This window comes from Megascapheus bottae, chromosome 1 (assembly GCF_031878675.1).
Source record: "Megascapheus bottae isolate mThoBot1 chromosome 1, mThoBot2.hap1, whole genome shotgun sequence".
NCBI classification, from domain to species: Eukaryota; Metazoa; Chordata; class Mammalia; order Rodentia; family Geomyidae; genus Megascapheus; species Megascapheus bottae.
This window is the reverse complement of record NC_143509.1, coordinates 49,595,115-49,612,606: the sequence shown is the minus strand read 5'-3', so window position 1 is coordinate 49,612,606 and position 17,492 is coordinate 49,595,115. Positions and strand designations below refer to the sequence as shown.

At 37.1% G+C, this 17,492-nt stretch overlaps 1 protein-coding gene across 3 annotated transcripts in view; it reads left to right on the top strand.

Moving 5' to 3' along the window:
- LOC150069116 (coiled-coil domain-containing protein 50-like) overlaps positions 1-17,492 on the top strand; it is a 63,197-nt gene that overhangs the window by 29,782 nt on the left and 15,923 nt on the right. For 2 of the 3 annotated variants that reach the window (XM_090343923.1, XM_090343930.1), the window contains exons 4-6: positions 4,013-4,103; positions 9,757-9,874; positions 15,092-15,619. In XM_090343923.1, the coding sequence (XP_090200049.1) occupies positions 4,013-4,103; positions 9,757-9,874; positions 15,092-15,619 (737 nt within the window). The remainder of the gene's footprint in view (positions 1-4,012; positions 4,104-9,756; positions 9,875-15,091; positions 15,620-17,492) is intronic. The other variant, XM_090343938.1, reaches the window with a different exon arrangement.

Genomic DNA, 17,492 nt, shown 5'->3' with positions numbered 1-17,492 from the left:
GTGACTTTTCTTCCTCTGTCTCACAGTTTATTTAGGGGATCCATTGAAATAGTAGACATAAAAAAAACCAAAAAACAAAAACAAAAAAGCCTGTGAGTTGTATTGGTTTTGTTTACTATGTTCTAGCTATGTTTATTCTGTTTCCAGAGTGTTCTGAAAAGCTCTGACTTGTATACCTAATTATCTTCATAATTTCAACATCACACCAAACTTTTCCCTCCCTTGTTAGATAGATGAATAGATATTTTTCTTTCTAAGGTCCTTCAAGTATAATGGCTTTTTAATCTTTTGTAATGTAAAAAAGCTCACTGAGTACAATTGTTGTCACAGTTGGCTCTTGCAGCTCAAACTTGAAATGGTAGATTTAACCACAAGACCATGTGTTGAGGAGAAATGAATAAAAGGAGATATGAAGAGATCCCCTAATTTATTTTCATGTTCAAATCAAACAGGAGTGCCTACTGACCCTCCCCCTCTTTGTAGAAGGGTTCTTCCTTCTGCTTATCATTTGTAGAGAAGACTTTATTATGAATTTTGTTAAGCGTCCTAATATTGCAAGTGAATACCATTGGCTTGCTAAACCCGACCGAAGAACAGCGTTGGAGACCGGAAGTATGACCAAGATATTGGCATGCTCTTTAGGAACCTCAGGAAAACACGTGAACATTGTACACATAGAGACAGATAATTGAGTCACAGATTAGAATGTACATTTCATGCCCATGAAGAGAGATTGGGAAAAGTTTCAGAAGACACGTGATATGCTTAATCATCTCTATCTTGATGGCTAGTTAGACATTTGTGATAATAATCGCGGGAAAAACCATTCCAGCCAGAAGGAGTAGCATGCAGGTAGACACAGCAAAAGGACCTGGAATCTTACAGTAACTGTGGGAAGTTGAGTATTGCTAAAGTGAGAGTATGATTAACACTATAGTGAGAAAAGTATTAGGACCATGAAATGAGAAGAATATTTATGCTAGATCAGAGTGGACATACAAGTTATGGTAAAGTAATTATGTCACATAGATTATATTACAACTATTTATGTTATACACCATTGAAAGTTTTAGGTTATCCTTTCCAGACCTATTTGGAGGATTTGGTTGGGCAAAGGACTGTAGGTCAAATTTAGAGACAATTAAGCCTGAATTGAGTGGTGATAATCAGATGTGAGAGGAAGGGACAGATTTGAGAGATTCTGAGGCCCAGGGTAATACGTAGAGATAAAGTGAGAGCCAGATCTAAAATAAAATGTTTGAGACATGTCAATGGTCACCCTTTATATTCTTCACAATTACCTGTTAAACCAGTTCTGAGGTTAATGTACTGATTAAAGTTCCTGAATTAGGTTGATGACATTGAGCATAATGAGATGATTTAGAGATTATTAAGACAAAATGCTTTGAGATACAAATAAGGATTTGGAAAGAAGCAGAATAGTCCTAAATGTGAGAAGAACCAGGCATGGGGTATTTCTTCCTGGGAGGCGAAGGTTTTTGGAAATTCTTAATAAGTTGGAAAGGAATTCTAGCCTTCACTTTCTGGAAGTGTTGACAGCTGACCACATAAAGGGAAGGATGAGATGCTTTGGATTTTAATGAGCTGGCCTCTTTCACTATCTCGGTATCCTGGGGCCACTGTTCAAAACCAAGCTTACCGATTATTCCCTATTCCTTTTGCACATTATTTTACTTCTTCATGGTTCTTTATAGTTAGCTGACCCTTTTTGGAAATAAATGCAGTTTGAAATCATGAAGCTTCACTGAACATTTGTGCTCTTACTTTCTGTACAAAGCGCTGCAAATTCCCTGTCACCTGAGAGCTGAACAGTTCATTGTTCTTTTGCTTTCTTCAAGTTTATTATCACCTATGTGTAGTTAGTAGCTCCTTCTACCTGTATGGTCTCTGCATTCATTGGGAAGGTCAGGTAAAAGTCTTTCAAACTCATGGTTCTTATTATTTTAAGGAATTGAATTAATAGAAGAGGAAACAAATACATATTTACATAAATATAAATTTAGAAGAGAAAATATAAATAGAAGTCTGAGTAAATTTTATGTTTTTGAGTTAAGTGAATAAGAATCCTAGATTCTTTGACTTATAATGTAAAGTCATTAACTTAACAGGCGATTAACTGGAATTCAAAAGCATTCTGTAGTAACAAAATAGTGGTTTGGAGGCAATCCAGGCAGAAAAGTCCTGCCTGGACATATCTTCAGATAACCACCAAAAACTGGAAGTGTAGTTGTGTGGCGCAAATGATAAAGTGCTATTTTTGTTGTTGTTGCTTGTTTTTTGCCAATCCTGGGCTTGAGCTCAGGGCCTAAGCACTGTCTTTGAGTTTTCTCAAGGCTAGAGCTCTATCACTTGAGCATCAGCATCACTTCTGGCTTTGTTTTTCTGAGTATGTGGTACCAAGGAATTGAAACGGGTCTTCATGCATGCTAGGCAAAGCACTCTACCACTAGGCCAAACTCCTGGCCCTAAAGTGCTAGTTTTAAGGACAAGGCTCAGAGACAGTGGTTGGGCCCAGGGTTGAAGCCCTAGGATGAGAGGCGTGCGCGCGCGTGCGCTCGCGCGCTCTCTCTCTCTCTCTCTCTCTCTCTCTCTCTCCCCCTCCCCCTCTCCCCCTCTCTCCCTCTCTCCCTCTCTCCCTTCCTCCCTCTCTCCCTCTCTCTCTCTCTGAATGCAGATCTATAGATTTCTTATTTAGTGATTTTTTTTTTCCTTTCAGGCTCTAAATGCATGTCTTCCTGTTTCCAGCTTATGTTCTGTTGTTGTAATTGCTTTCTTTCTTCCTGTCTTTTTGTGTATATACATCTAGTGTCTGCATTCTCACCTAAATTCCCCTGCTTATTTCCATGTATGTTCAAAACAACAAATTCCTACTTAGAGGTATAGCTCAATTGGTAGAGCTCCTGTTTGGCAAGCATATTCCATGAGTTCAAAATCCAATACTGCCAAAATGACCATTGTCTTGTTTAAATGAGAATTACTTTTCTGTCTTCAGTTTTGTTAGAATACTTGGGTTTATTCTCCAGAGAATAAGTTACAGAATAGTTCCCCATGGTCCTTAACTGTTTGTAATTACAAAAGACTGACATTAAACATGAAACATATGACCAAATTTGAGTCTCCTTGAATACCTGAAGGTCAGTTGGCAAGGGGAGAATGATGGAATGTACTTTGCAAATGGACTGTATATATGAATTACAGTCTGGCAAATTTGTAGGTTTCCAAGCTAGTTTCCTAGTTTGTGGCTTTGTATGAAAGGTAACATTCCAGAGATAATCACATTTTGGAGGTTTAAGTTTCTAAATTTTTTTTCACATAAAAAATAGGATGACTTCTGTAGGTCAGGGCACCCTGGGTAGTAGTTTCTGAGAAAATCAGCCTTCATTTTTTGTGGAATAGCTTTTCTGACAATACTCTGTTAAAGGATCTTTGTTCTGCTACAAGTACCAGGGGTTTCAAAAGTCTGGTGGGGCATTTTCTCCTGTTTCTATTGTGTTCTATTTGGATATTAAGAGGCATTAATCTCTCTCTCTCTCTCTCTCTCTCTCTCTCTCTCTCTCTCTCTCTCTCTCTCTCTCTCTCTCTCTCTCTCTCTCTCTCTGTGTGTGTGTGTGTGTGTGTCTTTGTATTTCTTTACATATAAAACCTTCGCAGAATCCCTGGAAACCATGCTTGTTTCCCATCAGAAGATCCCTTAGTATGATGCGATGTGGTGAAGAAGCAAGATCATTGCATTGCAGTCTGTGGGTCAGACTCTGGTTCTACCATATACTTTCTTTGTGATCTTGAGGGAAATGACCTTATTTTCTAAGCCTAGTTTTCTCTCTACACAATTGGACAGTTATCAGCCTGTGTGTGTCATTTTCATGAAGGTTAAAGTGAGGTAAAGATATATGAGGGTTCCTCATCAGGAAACTATGTTAATTGTTTTTTTTTTTTAGTAACAGTAGTCCTTGTTTTTGTTGTTGACATTATTCTTGCCTTTGTTTTGTAGTGAACAACAAGACTGTGAAATTGCTCAGGAAATTCAAGAGAAGCTGACTATTGAAGCAGAGAGACGTCGCATACAGGAGAAGAAGGATGAGGTATAACCCCTTCCCCACCCCGTGGAGAAGGGGTGCCCAGCTTGCCTCAAAGGCCTTCTGTGTGTACTGACTCAAGGGAGGCTGGCTGGGCAGCAGACTCTGTTTACTTGGAGTGTGATAGTGCAAGCATTGCTCTCATGGATCACCTGTTTTTTGAAAGGTGCACACCTGGTAAAGATTTGAGAAATAATAATAGGTAATTCGATATCAGTAGGTAATTCAGTATCAATTTCTTTAGTAGGACTGTTGAAACAAATTCCACAAGGTTGATTCATTAACGTAACAGAAGTTTATTCTTTCCCAGTTTTAGAGGTTAGAAGTCTAAAATCAAGGGTGGTGGTGGCAGGAATGTATTTCCTCTTTTTTTTTTTTTTTTTGCCAGTCCTGGGCTTGAGCTCAGGGCCTGAGCACTGTCCTTGGACTTTCTCAAGGCTAGAACTCTACCATTTGAGCCTCAGCACCACTTCCGACTTTTTCTATATATGTGGTATCAAGGAATCGAACCCGGGTCTTCGTGCATGTTAGGCAAGCACTTTAACCACTAGGCCAAACTCCAGGCCCTGTATTTCCTCTTAAGAGGAACTTTTCTTTACCTTTTTCCAGCTCTGGTGACTCCTGGCAGTCTTTGGTTTGTGTCTGAATCACTTAACTCTCTGTCTCTTTTGTCATATGCCTTATTCTCTGTATATATCTTCTCACACAGATACTAATGATTGATTTAAGGACCTAATCTGAATGATCGACTTAACTACTGTCATCCACAAATCCCCCATTTCCAAATAAGGACACTGTTCAACTCACTAACATTTTCTTTGCCTGAGTTTTCATTTAGATAGAGCATACCTTGAATGAAATCCAAGCTAGAATCTGGGATTAGTACTTGGTAAGGGTTAGGAGCTGGCATTAATCATGCTCTGTTCTTGGTAGTTTTACTTTTCAATAAACAATTGATACATGTAATCTAAATCTCTGAATATATATATATATATATATATATATATATTGGTTTTTTTTTTTTTGGAAAATGAGTACAAAGAGCTTTATTTGGAAAACTCCCTTGCTGCAATGTCTTTGTGACTGCATAATTTTGTTTTTATTTATTTATTTTTGACAATCCTGGGCTTGGGCTCAGGGCCTGAGCGCTGTCCTTGGACTTTCTCAAGACTAGAGCTCTACTGCTTGAGCCAACAGTGCCTCTCCTAGCTTTATGTATGTGGTACTGAGGAATTGAACCCAGGTCTTTGTGCATGCTGGGCAAGCACTCTAGCACTAGGCTAAACTGTACTATGTGCAGTTATTTCTGTTTTCTTTTTTTTCCCCCATATGGTTAATCGTGGTTACTGTATCTGACTTGGTTACCTGGTGTATTATATATATATATGTTTATTTGTTTATTTGAAATAGGGATAGGAAGGGGGAAAAGAAAGATGATTGGGATGGGATGAGGGGAGGGAAAGGGGGACAAAAACACAAGAAAGGGTATCAGTGTTTGAGAAGTAATGCACCCACTACCTGACAAATGCACCTGTAACCCCTCTATACATTACCCTGACAATAAAAAAAATCTCAAGAAAAAAGTATTATCAGCTTATATAAATATTACTTTATACCTTAAAATTCTAGGAAGTGGAGCTGTGGCTCAGAGTGGTAGAGCACAAGCCTTGAGCAAGAAAGGCTCACAGACAGTAACCAGTCCCTGAGTTGAAGCCCCAAGACTGACAAACAAAATTCAAAAACAAAACAAAAAGAAATGTCATAAAATTCCACTTGCCTAAAGTTCTTTGAATAAGTACGATGGCATATAAGAGATTCATGTTTTTTTTTATTTTTAATGTAAGCTGATAATTTGAGCAGTTCAAATATACAGATGCCTTCAAGTTGTCAGGTCAGTGCCACAACATTTCATGGCATGTTTGACCATGCTAATGTTTACTTAATCAAAAATTTAAAAAATAAGAAAAAAAGGTTTTCCTAAAAATAATAATTCACATATATTTGTCCAAGGTTTAAACATAATACATGCACACATACACACATGCATAAGTCTAAAATATACACAGAAATACACAATGTTTTATTTAAAAATAACTAAGTCCAATTAACTGAACTCACACTAATTTATTTAAAAAAAAAAAGAAACCACTGGCAAATGCATATGCTGTGACTGGAGAAAGACTTCAGTATAATTAATCTACTCATATAATCACAACCTCACAAGAGTATACCAAAAGGCTATAAGTCACTTCAAAGGAACACCTAAAGAAAAATTCAACCTCTATATTTAAGACAATACACAAAAAAGGTTTAAAGGGAAAACTAACAGCAAATAAAAGATAAAGAGCATAATTGTGAGGGAAAGAATGGAAAAGAGAAGGAAGAGAAGGGAAAAAGAGAACAATGTCCCAAATGCTATTAAGAACTTTTTCTACATCTGATCCCTAGCATGTTAATGTTACTTTACTTTCCTTCTGCTCTCTGTTAACAAGCACACTACAGTTATATGATAATACTGGAAATGTTCAGCCACACACACAAAGCTGTGTAGTGCCATTACTTTATAGTGTAATATATTCAGAACAAAATCTCAAACCCAAGAAATGGGCCTTTGTTTTTATATCTGGTCATTTGGGGAAGTTATAAGCTGCTCAAAAGAGTTGACCCCAAATACCTCTGATATATTTAGGTAAAAATCCAGAGAGGCATTTTCCAGAGCTGTATTATTAAAGAACTAATTCAACTACAGGGAAGAAGACGAAAGAGTAAAAAAAAAAGAAAAGAAAAGAAAAAAAGAACTGGGGCACATTATAAGAAAGTGGTTAGCATAGAACAGAATTAGACTACTGACTGACTCCCTGTCTCCTCTGCCTCAAAGGTTGCTTGTGGCATTCCTCAAGAACAAATTTTATTAATGCAAATTCTATTCATTTAATATTGATAACTTGCTACTCAAGGAAGACTCACATTTTTCTATCAGAAGAGAACATCTTAGCACAGTAGCCAAGATGAGCTGAAAGGTGAACTCGGGGCCCTTGATACACTTACCTTTCTTGCTCTGCTGGCACTCTGCCACATGAATCCCATCTTCAGCTGTGGCTCCTTGCAGATTATTTTGAAGTCTCATTGACTTTTCTGCCCAGACTGGCCTTGAACTAAGATCCTTTTGATCTCTGCCTCTGTAGTATTTAATTTTCAACTCCAGTAATCAGTAAACAGTACTTGATTTTCTAAAATAGGAAGCTTACAAAAGATATGAAACTTAAAAAATGGATTTGATCACACATACTCTTCTTAGCTTCTCTGATTTTGAGAAGTGACAACTAGAACTGTGTAGGTTTGTGAAGTAAGTGCAATCTAGGCCCTCAACTTCTGTCACAGTAGCTGGGAGTGGCCTGAAGAAAAGATGAATTTAAAGAGACATCTAAATAGGGCCAGGAGTTTGGCCTACTGATAGAGTGTTTGCCTAGCATGCACAAAGACCTGGGTTCGATTCCTCGGTACCACATACATTGAAAAAGCCAGTAATGGTGCTGTGACTCAAGTGGTAGAGCTCTAGCCTTAAGAAAGCTCAAGGACAGTGCCCAGGCCTTGAGCTCAAGCCCCAGGACTGGGGAGGAGGGGAGAAGCAAAACTAAACAATGACAACAACAGAAGACCTTGCTTATAGAATTCACACCAAAACTTACTCCAGTAAATCAAAACAGCATGAGCTGGGTGTAGTATTGTCTCTTATAATCCCAGCTATTCAGGAAGCAGAGACTATGAATCATGGTTTGAGAATAGACCAGGCCAAAAATTAGCAAGATATTAACTCAACAAAAAAGGCATAAAGGAACACATCTGTAATTCCAACTAAACTAAGCAGCAACTAACAGGATTGCAATCCTAGGCCAATTGGTACACAAAGCATAAGACTATCTAAAACGTAAATAAAGCAAAAGGCCTAGCAAATGTGAAACCCTGCATCAGAAGTCAGTAAGTAAATGAATAAATCTATGGCATAAGGAAAAACAAGAACATTAAGAGAATAGAACTGTATAGAGTTCAGAAATAGGATCCACACATCAGAGGACAATTGATCTTTTAAAAGTGTCAAAGGAATTTAATGAAAAACATTTGTTATTTTGCTTAATGAGGCTAAAACAACTATTTGCACAAATGATAGAGAAATGAATGTTAACATTTCTCTCACACATAAAAATGAATTTGAGAAAAATTACAGACTTAAACAGCCATACTGAAAGTGAAGGGTCTCAAGGAAAACACAGAAAACTTCTTTGTAATTGATACCAGCAAATACAAAATGCCAGTCATTTAAAAACCAAAATCTGGGCCGGGAGTTTGGCCTAGTGGTTGAGTGCTTGACTAGCATACACGAAGACCCAGGTTCGATTCTTCGGTACCACATACATAGTGAAAAGCCAGAAGTGGTGCTGAGGCACAAGTGGTAGAGCTCTGTCCTTGAGAAAGCCCAAGGACAGTGCTCAGGCCCTGAGCTCAAGCACAGGACTGGCAAAAAAAAAAAAAAAAAAAACACAACAAAAAAACCACTTGAAAATTCCATCTCAATCAAAATTAACTTTCTTTCTTCAAATGACATTGTTACCTTATATGGTCACTGGCTTTTATTTGTTTGTTTGATATCTGGTGTCTTGTATGTACATTTGTCTGACTTGGGAAATGGACAAAGGGTGAACCAATTCAACAGGAATACTCACAAGACACTGTGTTGCAAATGAACTTTACAATTTAGGGAGGGAAAAATGGGGGGATGGAGGGGGGAAAGGGAGGGTACAAGAAATGTACTCATTTTCACACTGTATATATAACTGTAACAATAAAATACAATTCATTAAAAAATATGTTCCTGAGACTTCCCAACAAGACTTACTTGATCGTCAGCTCAGAAGGAAGGACTTCAAATACATACATATATATATATATATAATATATATATATATACATATAAATTTAGCCAGATGTTGGTGGCTCATGCCTGTAAAAAAAAAAAAAATGGCTGTAACAGCCAGGTGCAGTGGTTCACATCACACCTGTAATCCTAGCTACTCAGGAGGCTGAGATCAGAGAATTGTGGTTCAAAGCCAGCCCAGGCAGGAAAGTCTGTGAGACTCTTATCTCCAATCAGCTACCAAAAAAAAAGTGGTACTGTGGCTCAAGTGGTAGAGCAACAGCCTTGAGTTGAAGATCAAAGGGCTAGCACCCAGGCCCAGATTTCAAGTCCTGTGAACAACAAAAAAAAAAACCCAAAACTCACTCTCTCTCTCTCTCTCTCTCTCTCTCTCTCTCTCTCTCTCTCTCTCTCTATATATATATATATATATATATATATAGTATTTGATATATGTATCAAAATATAACTAATATATATCAAAATTCTGCTGTAGACCTGCTGTAGGCTGGGCTAGATATGAAACTCTTTAGATTGAGTTAAATTTAAATTTCAGTTAAAAAAGAAAAGTCATCGTGTAGATTTTGTGTCAAAACTATTGATTAGTCTGTGACATTTGAATAGTATATATTAGTGGCCAGAAGTCTGGAAACTTATGAATACAGCATGTAACAGTTTGCCATACTCTATACTCTATTAAACTTGCTCATTCTAAACATTTATTTCCTTTTCCTTTTGTCTTTGTAGGATATAGCTCGCCTTTTGCAAGAAAAAGAGTTACAGGAAGAGAAAAAGAGGAAGAAACACATTCCAGAATTCTCTGTAGCTAATGCCTCTGGAGATAATTACTACTATGAAGATGGAGGTAACGGTTCTCATGAGTATCATGATCTACTTTGTTCTCAGACCCATTGACCAGACATCCCTTTAATTTTATCTATACAATGACCAGAGGAAGCTGGGGAGATTTCTCTTGTATCCAGGAATTGGGTACATTTAGAATTGTGATAGTATTCTATTTAATGTTGATGGGATCATCTATTCCTTAGTTGTACAATTACAGCTATTTTTTTGTCTTTTTTTTTTTTTTTGGTCAGTTGTGGGACTTGAACTCTGGCCTGAGCATTGTCCCTTGAGCTATTCAGCTCAAGGCTTCCACCCTACCCCTTGAGTCACACCCCCACTTCCTGTTTTCTGGTGGTTAATTGGAGATATGAGTCTCATGGACTTTTTAGTGCCTGGGCTGGCTTTGAACCGCAATCCTCAGATCTCGACCTCCAGAGTAGCTAGGATTATAGGTATGAGGTGAATCACTGCACCTGGCAGTTACAGCCATTTTTTTTTTCCCAGTCCTGGGCTTGAACACAGGGCCTGAGCACTGTCCTTGGGCTTTCTCAAGGTTAGAGCTCCACTACTTGACCCACAGCACCACTTTCGGCTTCTTTCTATGTATGTGGTAGTGAGAAATTAAACCTGGGTCTTAGTGCATGCCAAGCAAGCACTACCACTAGGCCAAACTCTCGGCCCCAGTTGCAGCCATTTTTTATGACTAAAATCTTGAGTATGGCTCTGTGCCACTTGGCATGAATTATTCTGTGCTGTAGCCACTACTCTTACTGTGTAAAGCGTCAGGTAAGTCTTTGGACTTATTACCCTTTCTCAAGGAAGTCTACACAGTTTTGTTTGAATGAACAGTGTTCTAAATAAAGAAGATACCTTATGCCCTAGTTACTGGGTAACACTGCTTTTTCCCATTCTCTTGTCTTCTAAACTTGGGCCAAACAATATTAACCTTCAAAATTCATTGTTCTCTGTTTCTGGATTTGATGGTATCTTGTTGGATGATCATGTTGAGTAATTTCTGAAGTAAAGCTGGCTCTCTACGGTTTTCTTCCTTATGCCAACTTTTGCAGTGTGGTGGTGGTAGTGCTGTGATGGTAGCGGTTGCGGTGATGGTGATTCTTTATCTTAAAAATGTGTTGGGAAATGAAAATCTACAAACATAGTTTAGTTCTTTTCAAATATTTGTCAGAGACATTTCCTGAATTTTATTTTCTGTTTAACGAAATTCAGCTTCACATACTTTCTGAGTTACCAATGAACAAAACCTGAAGATACTTTGTAGATTTTGAGGTGATCCTGAGAGGCCGGCCAACCGTTTTTCTGTCGTTTCACTTCAGAAAATAAAAAAAACTGTCCATAGTGAGTAGGGTGAAAAGAATGATAGTAGAGGGTAGCATTTCTATGTATAATCTTACTTAGTCAAGTCTTGCCTAGTTTTACCTATCAGAGCTAAGCTCTATGTTCTATTTACTAAATAGATTCTTTAATACTAGATGGTTTCTTCTCCCCAAAATAAAGTTCTCAGCTTGCTAGTTTTTCTCATCGTTATATATTAGTTTATTTAAAAAGAAAGAATATTGTCATATTTTGTTATAGTAGAGACCAGAGGTTAAGGGGTTAAGTACTCTTCAATTTCAATTTCAGTCTTCAAAATATGTTTATTTCTTTTTGAAGGCGTGTTTAGTATAAGTAAAAGTAACTATTTTAAGCATGTAATTCTAAATATATCAAGTTGAGAAGTAGTAAAGTATGTGAAAGTATTAATATTTATCTGTCTGTGTTAAAGCCTGTGCTATCTTGAAATGAGACTTAAGCCTGTTTGCTTTGACTTGAGCACTCATCCTGATTGGTATCTCTAGGACTGTAGCTATGTTAAGAACTTTAAGTGGTCATAAAGAACACCTAAAAGTTTTAAATAGTTCTGTATTTATTTTAAACAACTTTAGTAAACTTGTAGGGAATGGTATCTGTGCTTGTGAGAGCCTGAGGGCGTATTGAGGAACAGGAGAGTATTGAGGGGCCATAGGAGTTTCTGTGTGTGTGTGTAGGGTATGGGATTCCTTTTGCTGCAGCTGTGGTTGTTGAGAGACTGTGTATTGCTGACCATGTTCTCATTTATGTGCCATGGTATTAGACCAGGTTGAATACCACAGAGACCATACTGGAATGAATTCTCCATATTTACAGAGCAGTCATTAAGTTTTTGCAGTAGTTCTTTCCCAACACATCTGTATATTCTGTGACTATATTTCTCTTTTAGTAGTTTGATTTTGTCTTAACTTACATAATAATCACAGCAAATCCTTATGAAGTGGTTGTCCTTCCAGCTTTTATGTATGTCTTAATAAATCTTAACAATGATCTATAAATTTGACATTATCCAAAACATTTTCAAAATGCATATAAATCATGGAATAGTATATATTGTTTTTGTGCATCCATGTTTGTCTTTCAAGCCAGTTACCCTGTGTTGTTATACTGATGATTTGTCATGGTCTTTAGAAAGTCATATAAGACTGTGATACTGTGATTCAAGTTCTTTCATTTACTTAAAACAACTAAAATTTTTACCAGAGTTACTTACTTTTATTTCTAAACCTATAATCTCATCTGGAAAATGGAACTTTAAAAATAGAACCTTCACATAGATGTTAAAAAAATCGATTGTAATTTTGGTGAAGGATATATAAGCTCTGGGCTCCCTAGCCATGTATCAATGCAATATGTGAATATTTTATTTTATGAACAAGCCATCTGAATGACAAACATGGGCCCTATATAAAATGTAGATCTATATGTATATGTGTGCTTATATGTATACATGTATGCAAAAAAGGAGTTAATTTTATTTGCCAAATAACTTCAAGAAACATTCTCAACAGTGTTAAAAAGAATTCAAATAAATGTTCCACATCTATTTCTTACCACTCTAATTTAAAGATATTGCAGTAACTGATTTATGAAATATATGTATCTATGTACATATATATTTACACTTTCAAAATCTAGGATAGCTTTAATAATATAGACAACATATTTCCCCAAATTGAAACTATTATGGATTAATTAACTGTATAAGAAGAAAAACTGGGAAAAAAAGAAACACACAAACCAAAAAACAACTGCTTCACAAATTCATGTTGAAACAAAACTCTATTTCTTTTAGGCTTAAATTATATTTCATTCATGCGTTTCTAAACAGGAACGTTGGTATAAAGCTTTGGTCTCAGAATGTGCTCATAGTAACATTAATTCACTGTAGTAGCCAGTTCTTTCATTTATAAAGACAAACTTAAAAGTATGCATCACAGAGAGGATACTTTTTTTCTTAGTCATAGAATTTGTTCTATTTTACTTGTGTGATTTTTTTTTTTTTTTGTTGGTGAAGGAGCTTGAACTCGGCCTGGGTGCTGTCCCAGAGCTCTGAAGACCAATGGAATAGAACTGAAGGACCCAGATATTAAACCACAGACCTATGGCCACCTGATCTTTTTTTTTTTTTTCTTTGCCAGTCCTGATCTTAAGCTTAGGGCCTGAGCACTGTCCTTGGACTTTTCTCAAGGCTAGCACTGTACCACCTGAGCCACAGCACCACTTCCAACTTTTTTCTATGTATGTGGTACTGAGGAATCGAACCCGGGTCTTCGTACATGCTAGGCAAGCATTCTACCACTAGGCCAAACTCCTGGTGCTTTACTTGTGTGATTTTATGTACTATACACATTTAACTATAAGTGATAGTAGTAACTCTATAACTTGCAGATTGTATAGAAGACATTTTAATCTGGACTTAAATTTGTGAAACAAATGTTTCTTCTGGAAAATGTAAGAGGAGATTAAGGTTTTTGAGTGGAAGCTAGAAGGCCAGTGTTGCACTGAGCAAATCTTTCCCATTGTTCTGTTGTTTTATCAGATTTCTATTCAAAACAATGAGCCAAAACAATTTAGAGCCCTAAAAGCTAAGAAAATACAGCACCTTCCTTCCTTACCAAATTATGATTGCTCTTTGACTTGTGATTCAAAAGGGAATGTACATTTCCATGGATTAGCATCTCTTTTTATTATTGACAATGTAGTAAAAGTTGCAGAAAAATATTAACATCTACATGTTCTTGCAAAGTGCATATTAATTTACTTCCTTGGTTTTTAGAATATGTTTGTGTCTAAGTGAGACCTGACAGTGCAGTCAGGGGTGGATATACAAATTTAAAGTTTGCATTAAGCTTGAGGACATATATTTAGCAATGCTCTATTCTCAGACAAAGAAGAAATGTCATGTTCTTTTTTTAAATATGCTCTTTTATGTGTGTTATTTTGGCATTTCTCTTTCTCTGCCAAGGCTTAGGTAAAAATCAAGAACAGAATTATCTAAAGATATAGGGTAATTTGCTCACTTAAAATTCTCCTTCATCTTCTTCCACACTGGACTATAATATAAGACAGTTCTCTGAAATAGCTGGTTTATTTTGGCCTCATAAAAGTGGAGGCAGAGGAACCATGTCCCTGACTTAGGTAGAAACTACTAATATTCAGATGTATCTTGATTTTATTTCCAATAAGGGTATTTGAAAGTCTTTCACAGAAAGACTTGCAGTTACATTTGTCAGGCAGTAGCTGCATTACTTCTTGTACACTGATAACCACTCCTTACGTTTATTTCTATCCCTCAACCCCTCCCAATCATCTTGTTTTCCCCCTTCCCTATTTCAAATAAATAAATGCATATACAATATACCAGGTAACAAAGTCAGATACAGTAACAACATGAGGTTAGTAATAAGGGAAAATAAAAGAGAAATAACAGAGTACATTAAGAACAACAATCACATAGGTTTTTTTTTTTTTTTAAAGTAAACTCTTCAATGTCTGTAAACACACTGGCTCCAAATTGGTTTTATAAAGTAGAATTTAGTGTTTAATGGCTATAATTTTTGTTATTGGCAAATATAAAAATACTCTGTTAATTCTACCTAATCATGATCAAGTTCCTTCCAATTTAATTTACTTAATTTTATTTTTTTAATCCTTTTGGCTATGTGCATAACAACTTTCATGCATGTATGGATCATTCCAGTGAATGTTCATCCCCTCTTCTCAGTTTTGTGGTTGATAAAGCAGTTTTCCTCATTTTTTAAAAATTACGTTACACTTGGGCCCTGACTTCCTCCATGTAATGTATGCATTCCCTCATTAAGTTAATCAGCATTTTTATTTTTCACATCCCTCCACCTCCTCTCAGACCTGCCAAGGTCAAGGAGGGCCAGGGAATTGGGTTCTGGATGCTCAAGATCTCAAAGACTGCAAAGCGATGCACTGGCTCTGAAGCAGAGGAAGGAGAAATCAAGGCATCCACAGGAGGGCTGGGAAGAGCCAGAAGAATGTTATTCTTCAGAAACAGCCCTGACATCTGCTAATTGGAGAAAAGTAAGGGATGATCCCCACATTACCAGGGAGCATCACGGAAGGAAACGGTCTGGTCAAGAGAGGTTGCGGAAACCTCCACTCCCCAAGATTAGTGGTGAGGTGTTTCTGAGCTCTGGGTGTGATGACTGCGAGGCTCACAATGGCCATCAGACTCGGAATCCGGAAAAGCATTCCCGACACCAAGACCCACTGTCACCCAAGTCTGCACAGATGTCGGGGCCTCACTGCAAGGAAACTGTGTATGGGAGGGACCATGGGCAAAGTGAGCACAGAGAAAGGAGGCACAGGCCCAGGACTCCTACCTTCTCAGAGAGAGAAGAGCTGTACCACCTCCACGACCCAGGTAATACAAGGACAGCCCCATTGGAAGCCCTGGTGTGACATGTATACATTATACAATGCATTTCATAAACATTTTAAGCTCTGTGGTTTGTACTCATGTCCCTGAAACAAATCCTGAAGCCATACACTGCAAGTCTGGAGGAGCAAAGAAAGCATTGGTGCCTCTCTCCTTCTGTGTCGAGAATACACTGATTTCTTCAGGTTTTTCCAGTGAGGAGACATAGATTCCTAGGAGGGTTTTACCAGGCCCAGGTTTCAGGTGAACATGCCCAAATCTCTGCGCTTTTTCATTTGAAACGTAATCAGATGTTCTGAATTTCTGGTTTTATTTCAGTGAACTCAGAAGATCTGGTGAAAATGACTTAATGATGTTAAAGCTGGAAGTACTTGATTTTCTAGATATCATCTTTCTCTTATGTAAAATGATGGCTGGGTATACAAATCTTAAAAGATAGTATTTCCAAATTCAGGGCCTCACATTATTTTCAATATGGGATGAAAATAGGCTATTTCCTGACAAAGTAAATTTCTGGTTCAGTTTGGGCATGTTTTAGACATTTTTAGGAAATTGAAATTTAAAACTCATTGCTTTAAGTTACATTTTATGCTCTTTCTCAAATTCTAATTCTACAGATGTTGTTTGTAAAGTATCAATAAGTGTAAGTTCTTGGTCCCTGTAAATGAAGTGATTAAATATGAGCCTTCAGTGAGACTTAACTCCGAAACCTGTCACCAACATGAATTGTTTTTTGTGCTGTTTGGAACAAATCTGAGGTGGGGCTTTTCCCTGTGGCTAAGATGTTGTCACAACATCACACTGTCTGATGTTTTACTAGACCCTACTTAGCATCCTGGTTTTATTTCACTCTCACTGAAGTTTTACAGAAATGGATAGGTTATTGGGAAAGGAGTATAAAGGAGGAACCTGCTGTGGCCCAGATAGTACTTTACTTGTGGCTGGGAAGCTGGTTTCTAGGTTTCAAATTCAGATTGATTCAGTTGGTTTTCCTGTCATATTATCTCTGTTAGAAGGACTTAATTATAAGGAAAATTAAAATTTAGCAAACCAAACTGAGTACCACAAATACCATTAGAATTTATACTTGAATCCAAGCCTCAGAGAGTTAAGCCAAAAGGATGGGTTTGTAAACAAATACTTGCCAAATCAGAGATGTGTTAGGGAGATATGAAGAAAGAACAGTGGGGAATAAAGAAGGAAGTTATTATATCTATCTGGAGTAGGTGTATGTGTTCAAGTTTAGAAAGGCATGTTTTGGGGAGGCAAGGAATGGTGATTACATTGACCTCTTTCTGATTCTGTGAGTTTGACTCTGTAAAAGTGCTTTAAAGGATTGCTAGCTTTCAGGGCTTTTGGTTATACTCATGAGTTTAGGAAGCATGACAGTAAATTCTGACCCACAGGCCCCAGTACTGGCACTATAAGCAAATACTCCTTTATTTTGCTACTACAAGAGTTTTTAAAAAGTGTTGCTAGTCAGTATTAAAATGACTAAGATGTGAGCTGTGATATATTTGCCATTTTACATTCAGCTCCTCTTACAAATTTTACTTTTCCTGTCAGGTTGTCATTTGAATTTGCAACCTTTTTGTAATAGTAGTTCAGAAGAGTCATACTATGTACCTGTTATTGGGGACAAGAACCCCAAACAAACGAACAAACAAAACATAGTTCTTAAGGCTGTTGGTACAGCCAAAGTTTTATTTAACTCAATAATGAAGAAACTAAAAGGATGACAAAGCTTGTTCCAAGAGCATTTACACAACAACATACATAGAGTCAGTTGGAAAAGTAACAAAACTAAATTGCTAAACTAGATTGGTGATTAGTTAATTTCCTACAGGGCAATTAAGTC